General features: G+C 46.6%; 1 protein-coding gene across 1 annotated transcript in view; it reads left to right on the top strand.

Moving 5' to 3' along the window:
• ERLIN1 (ER lipid raft associated 1) overlaps positions 1 to 13,726 on the top strand; it is a 19,004-nt gene extending 5,278 nt beyond the window's left edge. Inside the window, exons 5-12 of the mRNA XM_052677891.1 lie at positions 4,767 to 4,828; positions 5,784 to 5,909; positions 7,055 to 7,128; positions 9,409 to 9,467; positions 9,758 to 9,849; positions 10,339 to 10,428; positions 10,707 to 10,786; positions 10,984 to 13,726. Of these exons, the coding sequence (XP_052533851.1) occupies positions 4,767 to 4,828; positions 5,784 to 5,909; positions 7,055 to 7,128; positions 9,409 to 9,467; positions 9,758 to 9,849; positions 10,339 to 10,428; positions 10,707 to 10,786; positions 10,984 to 11,202 (802 nt within the window). The 3' untranslated portion in view covers positions 11,203 to 13,726. The remainder of the gene's footprint in view (positions 1 to 4,766; positions 4,829 to 5,783; positions 5,910 to 7,054; positions 7,129 to 9,408; positions 9,468 to 9,757; positions 9,850 to 10,338; positions 10,429 to 10,706; positions 10,787 to 10,983) is intronic.

The raw sequence follows: 13,726 nt of genomic DNA, 5'->3' as shown, positions 1-13,726 counted from the left end.
CATTCCTCTGAATAAGAAAGTGGGCAGGCAAAGTAGGAAACCGGCATGGCTCAGCAAGGACCTGCTGAGAGAACTGAGGGCGAAGAGAGGGGTGTACAAGCTCTGGAAACAAGGCTGTGTCACCTGGGAAGAGTATAGGGATGTCGTCCGGACTTGCAGACATGGGATCAGGGAAGCCAAGGCGCAGGCAGAACTGAACTTGGCAAGGGACGTGAAAAACAATAAGAAAACGTTCTACAGGTACATTGGCCAGAAGAGACAGGCCAAAACGGGCGTACCTGCTTTGGTAAATTTAAAAGGAGAACTGGCTTCAACAGATGAAGAGAAAGCTGAGGTGCTGAACGAGTTCTTCACCTCGGTCTTCACTGGTGGCCAGGATTCTAGTCTTTTTCACGTCCCTGAGCCCTGCATCCCCAAACCTCTATGTGGGGACCAAGGAGGTAAATCCCTCCCCACTGTAAGGGCAGAGCAAGTCCGAGAGTACCTCCTTAGACTGAATGAATACAAGTCTATGGGGCCGGATGGCGTGCATCCCAGGGTCCTGAAGGAGCTGGCTGAGGTGGTTGCCGAGCCGCTCTCCATCATATTTGAGAAGTTGTGGCTGTCAGGTGAGGTCCCGGATGACTGGAGGAAAGGTCACGTCACTCCCATATACAAGAAGGGGAGCAGGGAGGACCCGGGGAACTACAGGCCGGTGAGTCTCACCTCCGTGCCTGGGAAGATCATGGAACAGATCCTCCTGGACAACATGCTCGATCACATAAAGAATGAGCATGTGATCCAAGACAGCCAACACGGCTTCACCAAAGGAAGGTCATGCCTAACTAATCTTGTGGCCTTCTATGATGGAGTGACGGCATTGGTGGACGAAGAGAAGGCGACCGATGTCATTTACCTGGACCTGAGCAAGGCCTTTGACATGGTCCCCCACCACATCCTCATCTCCAAATTGGAGGGAAGTGGATTTGATGGGTGGACGACCCGATGGATAAGCAATTGGTTGAAAGGCCGCAGACAGAGGGTGGTGGTCAATGGCTCTATGTCCAGGTGGAGGCCAGTAACAAGTGGTGTCCCCCAAGGGTCTGTCTTGGGACCGGTGCTCTTTAACATCTTTATTAATGACATCGATGAGGGAATTGAGTGCACCCTCAGCAAGTTTGCTGATGACACCAAGCTGAGTGGTGCGGTTGATACGGTGGAAGGAAGGGATGCCATTCAGAGGGACCTCGACAGGCTGGAGGGCTGGGCTCGGGTGAACCTAATGAGGTTCAACACGGCCAAGTGCAAGGTTTTGCATTTGGGCCGGAAGAACCCCAGGCACCCGTACAGGCTGGGAGGAGTGGTCCTTGAGAGCAGCTCGGCCGAGAAGGACCTGGGGGTCCTGATGGACGAGAGACTGAACATGAGCCAGCAGTGCGCTCTGGCAGCTCGAAAGGCAAATGGGATCCTGGGCTCCATCAGGAGAGGGGTGGTCAGCAGGGAGAGGGAGGTGATTGTCCCTCTCTACTCGGCTCTTGTGAGGCCCCATCTGGAGTACTGTGTCCAGGTGTGGAGCCCTCAGTACAAGAAAGACACTGAGATTTTGGAAAGGGTCCAGAGGAGGGCGACTAAGATGATCAGGGGGCTGGAGCACCTCCCCTATGAGGACAGGCTGAGGGAGTTGGGCTTGTTCAGCCTGGAGAAGAGAAGGCTGCGGGGTGACCTCATTGCAGCCTATCAATACCTGAAGGGAACCTACACCCAGGAGGGGAGTAAACTCTTCAAAGGGCTGACAACAGCAGGACTAGGGGAAATGGATCCAAGTTGAAGGAGGGAAGATTTAGGTTGGATGTTAGGGGGAAGTTCTTTACAAGGAGAGTGGTAGGCCCTGGAACGGGCTGCCCAGGGAGGTTGTGGATGCCCCGTCCTTGGACGTGTTCAAGGCCAGGTTGGACGGGGTCCTGGGCAACCTGATCTGAATGTGTATGTTTGGTGGCCCTGCTAGGCAGGAGGGTTGGAACTACATGATCCTTGAGGTCCCTTCCAACCCGGGTGATTCTATGATTCTGTGATTCTATGAAGTAGCTAGATTATCAACTCAATTCAGCCCACAGTGCTTTGCCAAAATAACTGCCCCAAAACTGTCCAGGACAGTTTTGCTTCTAGTATTCCCATCAAATTGATAGACACAAAGGATCCCAGTATTAAGATGTGTAGCATTGCTCTTGAAAGAGATTGTGGTGAAAGAAAACCTTGCTCTCTGCTTTACTTCCTTGTCAGGATATCTAGATGGTACAGGATGATGTCTGGGCTTCCCTGCACTATTGGACATATCATAAGGTGATGGGAACAAAGCAGTGGGATGAAAGCAGATTCAGAAAATTCTGAAAAATGCTGTTGGAAGTTGCTTGGAATGAGAGAGTCATTTTATCAAGCATAGAAGGACAGAGTACAGAATGAGTGAGGTGGAGAAAAATGTACATTCCATGCCATTCATAGAAGCATCAAATGGCTTGTGTTGGAAGGGATGCTAAGGATCATCAAGTTCCAACCCCTCTGCCATGGGCAGGGCCACTAACTTCCAGGTCTGGTTACTGGATAGGTTGCCCAGAGCCCCATTCAACCTGATCTTGAATGCCTCCAGGAACAGACTGTCCACAGCCTCTCTGGACAGCCTGTTTCAGCACCTCATCACTCACTCTGTGAAGAACTTTCCCCTGATGTCTAATCTAATCTTCCTTCCTTGTGCTTAAAACCATTCCTCTTTGTCCTGTCACTACCTACCCAAGTAAAAAGTTGATTCCCCTCCTGTTTATAATCCCTTTGTAAATACTGAAAGACTGAAATGAGGTCACCCCACAGCCTTCTTTTCTCCAGGCTGAACAAGTCCAGCTCACTCAGCCTGTCTTCATAGGGAAGGTCCTCCAGCCCCCTGATCATCTTTGTGGCTCTCCTCGGACCCTTTCCAACAGCTTCACATATTTCCTGTATTAAAGGACCCACACCTGGCCTCAGTACTCTGGATGGGACCTCATGAGGGCAGAGTAGAGAGTGACAGTCACCTCCCTGTTTCTGCTAGCCACCCATCTTGTGATGGGACCCAGGGTACCATTGGCATTCTGAGCTGCAAGAGCACCCTGCTGGCTCATGGTCAGTTTTTCATTCACCAGGATCCCTAGGTTCTTCTCTGCAGGGCTACTCTCAAGGAATTCTTCTCCCAGTCTGAATACATATCTGAGATTACTCTGACCCAAGTGCAAAACCTTGGTCTTTGCAATGTTGAACCTTACTAGGTTCACATGGACCCACCTTTTTAGTTTGTCAGGGTCCATCTGGATGGCATCCCTTCTTTCTAGTTTGTCAACCACATCAGTCAGATTGGTGTCATCTGCAAACTTGATGAGAGTGCACTTGAGCCCATCGTTGATGAAAACGTTGAAGAGCACCAGTCCTAAGACTGGCCTCCACCTTGACGTAGTGCCATTCACCACAACCCTCTGTCTGCGGCCTTCAAACCAATTCCTTATCCACCAAATAGTCCACCCTTCAAAACCATATCTCTGCAATTTAGAGATAAGGTTGTGGTGGGGGACTGTGTGAAAGACTTTGCACAAGTCCAGGTAGGTGACGTTGATCGCTTTCCCTCTGTTCACTGATGCCATCATTCCATCATAGAGATCCACCACGTTGGTCAGGCACAACCTTCCCTTGTTAAAACCACACTGGCTGTCTTGGATCACCGGTTCATCCCTCATGTGCCTTAACATGCCTTCCAGGAAGATCTGTTCCATTATCTTCCTAGGCACAGAGCTGAGGCTCACCGACCACCCCACTCTTTGCCAGGCCCACACTTCTTGAAATCACAAACTCAACCAGGCCTAGACTGCCTTCAGTCTTAATGCCTTTGATGATGCATTGTGTGAGCACCAGATCCAGCAGCACTTCACCTCTGGTCACTCTATCCAGTAGTTGAACCAGAAAGTTAGCATTCACGGACTCTGGGAATCTCCTGTATCTCTTGTAGCTCACCACATGGTTTTCCCAGCAGATATCTGGGTGGTTGAAATCTCCTATCAGGATGAGTGCCTGTGGGCATTCAGCCTTCTGCAGCTGAAGGAAGAAGGCATCATCAGCAGGCTCCCCTTGATCAAGTTAGTCCTTCATTAGTAGTCCCATCTCACTCTAACCCACAAGCTCTCAACTAGCTCCTCACCATTTCTCAGAGGGAACTCCTCACAGAACATCCACTCTTTTAACATGGCAGACAACTCCCCCACCCTTCCTACCTAGCCCATCCTTTCTAAAAAGGCAGTGGTATTCTATCTATGGGAGTCATCCCACCATGTTTCCATGATAGCAGCTGGATTGTAGTTTTCCTATTACAGAGGCTGCCCTGCTGCTTGCAGCGGGTGTTATCTGCTGGCCTTGTTGTCTCGCCTTCGTTCTGCTGACTCCAACTTTTGATAATTGTGGTTGCGTTCCTGTCTGAAGGTGTTTCCCTTTTGTTGGCTGAGTAGGAGGTAACAAAGTTAACTGAAAGCTGCTTTACAGGCTTGCTAGAAAAGGCTTTTGGTTTATACAGAGAAGAACCAGTCTGTACAGAAATGGGGTTTACTGACATCTGATTGCAAAATGCTCAAAAGGTTAGAATTGTTCTGGGTAAAAATTAACTGCAAGTTTCTAACAGAAACTTTACTAAAAGAGTAAAAAGGACAACTTGGCTTTAAATGCAGACCAGTATTAGCAATTTTGGTACTAATTCGTTAACCGTCTTTTTTTGTTTCCAGTGGTGGTGTTATGATCTACATTGACCGAATAGAAGTTGTGAACAAATTGGCACCATATGCAGGTATATCCAGTTCTGTCTCAACAAGCAGCTCTGTGGCTGCCTTCACCCTCGGGCAGCTGTGTCTTGGTTTGCAACACCTTCCATTATCTGTGGCTTGTTGCCTTTATGGTTCCCAGTACTTAGATTCATGCCTGTGCCTGCAAGCCTTTGAAAGAACCACAGATTTGCTGAGAGGAAATCAGGTTCTAGGACTGCTTCTCCCCTGAAGGATTTGACATGTTAGGCTGCTTGTGGCAAGTGCTCAGGCAGTCCTCTGTCTTGGAGCTGAAGGGAGGCAGACCTATGAAACTCAGTACGTATGGCAGAGCCCTCAGGTGCTTGCCTGCTCAGCTAATGGAAAAGTTACAAAGGTAAGGCCCATGTAGGAACATCTTACATTCTTATTTCATCAGCTGCCAAACCAAAGACGTAGACGGCTTTTTTTTTTTTTTTCTCCAGTAGCACAGCTTAATGTAAAACCCTTGTGTTATTGATGCATTGTTTCTGTTGTAATCATTGTTCATGTTGTAAAGTGGATATGATGCTTTTTTTTTTTTTTTTTTTTTTTTTTAACTTTGTATGGTACATGTAAGTCCTGAACCGTTTGGTTAGGCAGATCGTAAATAAGGAGCATGCAGTATGTCTTCCTATAGTGACTGAGCTCTTTGAAGTAATGTAACGCAGCAGCACTGGTGGAGAGGGTCTCTCTCTACAGGTTTCTCCTTTGACATCTCCTGCTCACAGCAGGCGTGTTGCTAACAGTTGTCAGGGCAACTGGGATGGACAGAGGTCCATCCAAGTCCTGAAATGTGCCAAGAATGGAGATCACCTACCTCTGGTGCCTTGTCCTAGTGCTGCACTGCTTTCCCATTGTCACAAGCCCTCACTTTGAGGCAGAAGCGCTGCAGAAAGCAGTTCATGTCAGCAGAGGATCACTGGCTGCATTGCTGTTATAATAGTTCTCTTATTTCCTCAGTGTACGATATTGTGAGAAATTACACTGCGGACTATGACAAGACCTTGATCTTCAATAAAATTCATCACGAGTTGAATCAGTTCTGCAGTGCCCATACTCTCCAGGAGGTTTACATCGAGCTGTTTGGTAAGTGGGTGACAGCTGTATGCACCCACCAAGGTCTGTGTAGTCTTCCTGTTCTGTGAAACATGTTACAGCAGTCTCCTGTGAGCAAGCAGCTTGCATATTGAAGTTGCAGTCTAGAAACCAGCTTCTTAGATATTTATGTGCTGCTTCTCTTGGAACTTTACTCTCTAATGATTCAGAATTCTCATGTAGAGATTTGATTCCAGTTCTTTTCTGCTCAGGGCTGAATTCTGGACATACAGAGTGTGTTCTCTGCTGTTGTGCATGGAGTCGTGCTTGTTGCCTTCACTGTGATGGCTCTTGTTCTTCTCAATTTGTTCTGTAGCTGAATTAATTTCTTTGCTTTAAAAGTTTCTTTCTGACTGTTAGAAGCAAGGGGCTGGAAGGGAGATGCTTGCACTTCATTGCACTGCCTTAATTTCTTCACTAGGGGGTATCACCCATTCAGGAGTTAGCAAATTTGACATTCTGCTCCTTGGAGTGGGTGCGTACCTGTGTCTCCAGAGGTGTAATATCATCTCGTTCCTTCTTGATTGTCAGAACAGGAGAAAATAGATTTATTATTTTGAAAGGTAAAAAGCTGTCAAACTTATAATGTTTGGAAGCAATAAATCTTTGAATGCTGTACTCAGACTTGCAAAATATAAATAGTCAGAGAGGTGTTTCTTGGTAATGCATGCAATTTAATCCCTTCATAACAGTGTATTCCAGTGGAAAGACCTTCCTGGAGCTTGGGAGAAACAAAATATGTTTTTTCAGTAGCAAGTATTGGATTCTGTAGGTCTTTCAAGAGCTAAGGCAGAGCTCACTGCAGTCAATGAGATTGACATGGCTCTGGTAGGGAAGAACAAGCTTCTGCATGTGTTTCCTTGCTGAACAGTGAGATCCATATGCCCTCGGCTCTGATGCCGTGACTTTGTCAGTAGTTGAACTTTTCCAGAGGCACTGTCATGTGCTTCTTATGGCTCTATCCTTGGGAATATTTTCCAGGGGGTATAAAAAGGAAAGCAATATACAGAATGACTTCAAAAATTCTTCTTTTCTTACACCATGGAGATGTCTCTTCAATGCTAGCTGAATTGCTGTCACACGTTGTATAGGAGAAATGGTGACAAAAGTTATGTGATCTCTCTTGTCGTCCACAGATCAGATAGATGAGAATCTGAAGTTGGCCCTGCAAAAAGATCTCAATGTCATGGCACCAGGTCTTACCATCCAGGTACGTTTATTGTTTGATGAAAGATTTTTCTTTTTTTACCTCTAATTCATTCACCTTCCAATGGATCAATGAGATTTCTTGCTTCTGTTTTCCACGTACGGTGAAATAGTTGTGCCTTGAAAGTGAGGTTTGTCAGCTGAAAACTGCCCATGTGACAGTTACTACTTCTAAATGCTGTTTTTATGTTGAGGGAGATGTACAGGGTAGAGAAATGACCTTTTAGGCCATAGATGTGCAGGGATTGAGTGTAATCCATAAAGACTGGGAAAATGTTTTTCTTCTAACTACATTTGGCATCCCTGTATAGCTCCAGCATGCCCATGCAGTTTCTACAAGTATTGAAGAAGAAAAGAGATGTCTGGATGCATGTGGGGAGAGAAAAGCTTCCCTTTGACAGCACATGAAGTGCTACAGTAAATACTGTATTCCTCTTCATGGCTTATTTTACCGTCGCCTGCTCTGTTTTGACAAGAGTCAACCTTGCTCTTCCCAATACTCAGGTTAATTTGCATTGTACATTGCACACAAGTTTGTAGCGGATGAGCATCATCGGTCAGAATTATCTTTGTAACATAAAAGGTCTTTCTGATCTCAGGATGGAAGAAAAGCTCACTGCTCTTTGCTAGGAAATGCTAATGACAGAGCTAAATCTGATCTGTGACATAAGCTGTTCTTTCTCAGTGTGCCATGCCCGATCTTTGCAGTTGGTCAAAAGATGAAGGATATTCTGCCTGCTTCAGCCCTGTCTTAGTTCACAGGACCAGCAGTTTGAAGATGCCCCATAACTTGTGAGAGAAGTGGTTCATCTCTAGTCCTTAAGAAATGGTGTGATCTTCTCTTCCTGTGTATATTGCTTCATTTCAAATCAGAGCTGTGCCCTCGTCTCTGGTAAAATTACAGCTTCTTAGTAGCTCTTACGCTCTGTTCCCCACATTGCACCCAATATTCTGAGACAGCCTCATTAGACCCAGGATAGGTGGGAACACATGTTGGCTTCACCCTGCTCCTGAGCTTTTGCCGAAGCGGCCCTGGGGTCAGGGGCTGGGCTTCATTGCCAGAGTAGAAGTGCCTTTATAACACCAGCTTGCCTCCAGAGCCAGTCCTTCATGATCCTTTTTTTTGCAAAGCTCTTGCTTAGCCTCTTAGTCCCAACCTGTACCAGTGCCTTAATATTTGAATATTAACCATATTGATGATACAGAGTAATGCTTTTGTGCAGTAGATACAAGCAGATTTTACCTTCAAGTAGATAAAGTCTAAGCTAGAGGAAATTTTCGAAGATCAGAGTGTTTTATCAGCCTACAGAGTAATCTTCGCCCGTGTTTGAAAACCCACACTTCTAGAGACTGATCTTTGATTTGGTGGTATTATGGAGATGGAAAGAATATATATATATCTGTGCACCCTGCTGTGACTGGGAATTGCTTTGAGGTGAGCTTTCTGCATGTAGAACCTCACCAGGGACTTAGAGAGGCTTTGTTCCTGGCAGGAGCTTAGAAAACCCTTTCATTGAAGGACTGATTCTGATCTGATGTCTCGTAAGTCCACTTGTTCTTCTTGTTCAGAGGAGCAGTAGTTGTTCCAAAGTGTCCTGCTCTGATGCCAGGCTGACTCTTCTTTCCAGGCATGGCATCAGCCAATTTACTGCCATGGACTGTCTTAATCCACATCTCCCAAAATTTAGTCATCAGCCAGGTGATGCACACAGGCTGGTGATCAGCATTGCCATGCAAAGCACTCTCGGTGATCAGCAGCTGCATGCAACAGTTGTGTCCGGCTGTCACACATGCCCTGCTGCTCTCCTATGTCTTTGCTGCAGTTTCTTGTTGCCGGTAGCTTTTGCAGGCTTTACTCCTAGAAAAGTAATTCCTGGGCTTGTAACTTTGTCTCTGTTTGTAGTTCTTACTCCTGCCCTTTCATTTATTTGGGTTGGTGAGCTTCTTTCTTGAGCATTACTTTGGAATCCATTGTCTGGTGTTGCTTAAGGAGCCATTCCACCTTTGGGCTGAATAACTAAGCTTCTAACAAAGCTGATGTACTTCTTCAGAAGTCTTCTGCAGCCCTCGCTTGATCACTTTGTTTTCTTAAAAACTCAAGAGATAGGAAATACAAATGTAAAGTGACTGTTGCTCAGCTGTGTGGCACAAGAGGATTGGAAACTGCTATGTGTGGTCTTGGATTAATATGAAGATGTCTTCATGAAACTAGACATTTCTTAGCTATACAGATTTCATCAAAATGTTTTATCTAAAATGAATACACTTTTTTTTTTTTTAATAGGCTGTGCGTGTTACAAAACCTAAAATCCCTGAAGCCATCCGAAGGAATTTTGAGCTAATGTGAGTAGCAGCACCTAAAACTTACAAATTGGTTCTGAGGGTTCAGCATGAGCATAATACTGTTAGAAAACTCTTACCTTTTGCTCAGATGGTGAGAAGTGTACTCTGCTCACGCTTGTACATGAGGTACATTTCCTTCAACCCACTGGCTTAAACAGGGCTAGTTGTCTCTGCTGCAGGGGAATGCTGCTAACATCTGGTCAGCATCTTTTCCCCCTGTCCTCTTGTGCCCTTGTTTGCAGAAGTGTTTATCCAGCTCTGTTTTCATGAGATTGCTTCTTGTCCTGCAGGGAGGCTGAGAAGACTAAGCTCCTCATTGCAGCCCAGAAGCAGAAGGTAGTAGAGAAGGAGGCAGAGACAGACCGGAAGAAAGCGCTCATTGGTATGTCAGCATACTTGGGCAAGAGACAGTTTCCATTCCTACATCTCATGGGAGACCAATTACAGGACAATGTCTTGATGAAACTGTGCCAGCAGTCAGTGGGAGATGTAGAAAACAGAAGTTTTGGTGCTGCTGTGTCTTCCTCCCAAAACTGCAGAGCAGTGTCTTTGTCCTACAGCAGGGCTGCTTTAGAGAAGGTCAAGAGTTAACATCTCTGCCAGCAAAACTGGGCTTTAAGCTAAATGCCCTTGAGTAAGAGGAATCACACCTTAAAAGGAATATTGACTAGTTCTGCTCTAGAAGCACCAGGACTGTTTTCTTTCTTAGAGCACAAGCTGGCACAGAGCTGTGCAGCACTATAGGATCTGAGCAGAAAGGGAGGCAGCAGAAGCAAATCACTTTTATGTCTGTGACAGAGGGCTGGGGTCAGATTGCTGATTCTCAGGCCTCGCAAAGCATATGTCTGAGCTGAGCCTGTTGTGATTGCAGAGGCGGAGAAGACTGCCCAGGTGGCCAGAATTCACTATCAACAGAAGATTATGGAGAAAGAAACAGAGAAGCGGATTTCTGAGATTGAAGGTAACTGTGGAGCTAGTGTGCTGTGGGGATTATCTTTCAGCTAAGAGTGGTGGCAGGTAGAGAAACCTCAGAACCAGACTCGCAGGTAGTACCGCCCTACAAAAATAACAGAGGCCACAGCAGCACGAGATTACCTCTCAAGGGGGCCTCAAGTGCAGGTCCCTGGCCAGCCAGGCTATGTCACAGGCACACCAAGGCCAGCTTGTCCCCACATGACAGGCTTACATGCTCACTGTGTTGTGCTCTTTCACTTGCTGATGCTGCTTTTCCTGTATTAGATGCTGCATTCCTAGCAAGAGAGAAGGCAAAAGCAGATGCGGAGTACTACACTGCTCAGAAGCTGGCTGACTCCAACAAGGTGAGCACTTCAAAGCTGGTCAGAAGGTGACTTGCTTAATCTTTTCCACTCCACTGGAGACAAGCAGGCATGTGAACAGCACTGAGAAAGCACTTAATTGAGCAGCCCACATCTCAATTCCTAAGAAGTGGCTACCTGAGTTGAAATCTTGGCAATGCAGAAACTTGTCTCTTAAGTCCCCGTTTCTTCTTTTCTAGCTGAAACTTACCCCAGAGTATCTGGAACTCATGAAATACCAGGCAATAGCTGCGAACAGCAAGTTGTATTTTGGTGACAGCATCCCCAGTGTGTTTCTGGATTCTTGTGCCTTTCAGCAAGCTGAAGTGAGGACTACCCAAGAAACCAACCTTCCTCCTCAGGAAATCCAGGAGAGCCCTGCAGACAGCCACTTCAAAACAAAGGGAAATACTGGCTGACAGAGGTGGAACAGAACCCATTGTAGCTCAGCAGCTCTCCCAGTTGTGAATGGGGATGTTGCCCGATGTTTGATGGGGCAGATGCAGCATGTGCGTGGGCATCCTGCCTGTAGTTGGCAGTTGGGTTGATTTTTCTTCTAGTGATGAATTGCAAGCACTCTGCCTCTCTTGTTTCTTCCCTATAAAATTGGTGCTTCCAAATGAGGGAATATCCTGTACTAACAAACTTATACTGGAATATTAAAGGACAGACACCAGGAAAGCCTTCCACAGCAGGTGCGGTTATTTAGCAAACATTATCCTTGAGGTAGGAGATGTGGCTTTTGAGTGCTGTATGGCTGCACGCTATTTCCTACTGCTCCTTGCTGAGACCAAGGAAAGAGTTTGCCTTCATCTTGCTTGATACAGCTTCATTTTGTGGACTCCATGCTTCTGTCAACGTGATATAATTCTCTTCAAGGATTCTGTGTTGGTCAGCCTCTGATCCTCCTCTGAAAGAGATCCAGCAAGGAGTTTGGTGTGGAATAGATTATTTAAATAGGATCTGCATAGCCATAATCTTTTCCATTTCTGTACGCAGTGAAACTAGATAATGACTCAGAGAAAGTACTTTCAGACAGGTTTCTGTAACACCCTCCTCCAAGCTAGAGCCCTGTGCTGGGTGTCCATGGCAGGCTGCAGCGTGCTTTGCCTGGATGACTGGGTCTTGCATTGCACTGTAAGCCAGAATTCAGAGTGCATTGGAAAACTTCAGCTGCTTGGGAAGAGGGAGTCCAGCACTGTGAAATCTGTTCAGACTGCAGCATCCCTCTGGGTCTTTTCACCATGGAAAGAATGCTGAATTTCCACTGCTTTGCCCTGCTGTGAAGTGAGAAGAGATGGAAGAGCAACGAGAAATGCAAGAGAGAAATGCAAGACATTGTTGGGCCAGAGGGCAGGAGTCTTTGTGTTACCCTGCTCCTCAAACATTCTGTTAAGTATCACAGTGAGGCAGAGAATCAGTGCCTGATGTAGCCTGCCCAAGCCCAGTGCTGTCACGTGCTTGCTGTCCCACTTCTGTTGTTTCTTCTGCTCTGCCACAGATCCTGTTTGATTCCTCAGCTGCAAAGCCAGGGAGACATCATGTTTCCCAGTGATGTAGCAAAGGTGAATTTGTTCCTATAATCTGCTCTTCTATTCCATATTCTGCTTTGCCCATTTTTTCTGGGGTCTGTTTTTTGTGTTCTGTGACAATCTGAGAAGATGCTGGCAAGGACCTGAGCCAGAAAACTACGTCCCAACTTGCATTGCTGCCGCACTGCCTGCCTCTTAACCTGCTGCAGAGCCTCGCTCTCTTCCATGTGCTTTGGATACCCAGATGTTCTTCCTGCTTCCCTGTCCCTGGCACCATCTTACCTTATGGCAAGAGGAAGAACTTGCTTCAATGTTGATTCAATCCAGAATCAACAGCTGGAACTTCACATCTGCTAATGATTTCCCAATCACTGTGTGCACATCAGTCCTATTTTTCCGTATCCTGCATGGCATGTTTGACTAGAAGGTCTGCAGTGTCTCTCCTTGAGGAAATTCAGTAACATACAGTGCCTTACACTTTCTCAGCTCCTGCCTGACTACCTCTCCTTCATCTCTGGGAGAGAGCAGGGATGTTTTGACCCGTTCTTTACTTCAGCTGTCTGCAGACTCCCAGTACCCAGATGGCAGCATGTTTTGTAGCTGTGGTGATTGAAATATCTCCTGGAAGTATTCCTGGATTGACAGGATCCCCTTTTTCCTGTGGGAAGGGCTGTGAGGAGCCAGTGGAGCCACATCCCTGGCCTGCTAGCTTCTTGCTGTTTCTGGTTTGCAGCACTGACTTTACAGCAGAAAGGCAGCCTCTCCTTGCAGCAGCAGCAGCCATTGGGGTTGACTTTTAAATACAAGCTTTTTGAGATCAGAAGCATTCGATGGTGTTACAGACTCACCTACAGATCTGCCACATGCTGACATCACGCTACAGGTGGGTTATGCCAGCCTGGAGATGCCAAGGAGCAGAGGCAGCAAGGAATCCTGAGAAGCAATACTAAGTCATAACAATGATCCCACGTGGGGAGAAGGGAAGCTGGTGCATAAGGTGGTGAGCCTTGGCAGCATTGTCAACTCATCTCCTGCCACTGCCCATATGGTGACTACCGCCTTGGATAAATGTCATTCTGTGGCCAGAAGTCCTGCAGCAGTGCTGTGTGCAGGAACCTCTCCTGTTCTCATCTGCTTGCTGCGCTGTTAGTCCCAGCATCCTGAGCAGGTGTGAGGAGTGTGTTACTGCCTGTCTGCAGATGGTAGCCATGGCCTTGGCTCCTGGTCAGGGCTATGAGAGCAGAGGGAACATGCGTTTGAACTTGTTTTGCTCCTTTCTCCTTGCGTGCTCTTCTGACTAAGGGGGGGTTGCTACTGGATCAGCAGCACCTTCTTGCAGGAAACGATGCATATGTTCAAGTTTACATGCACAGTGTTCTTTTGATAAAAAAATAAAACTATTTTGATACCA

The sequence above is a fragment of the Tympanuchus pallidicinctus genome, unplaced genomic scaffold (genome assembly GCF_026119805.1).
Source record: "Tympanuchus pallidicinctus isolate F22 unplaced genomic scaffold, pur_lepc_1.0 scaffold16, whole genome shotgun sequence".
Classification (NCBI taxonomy): domain Eukaryota; kingdom Metazoa; phylum Chordata; class Aves; order Galliformes; family Phasianidae; genus Tympanuchus; species Tympanuchus pallidicinctus.
This window is presented reverse-complemented; position numbering and strand designations above follow the sequence as displayed.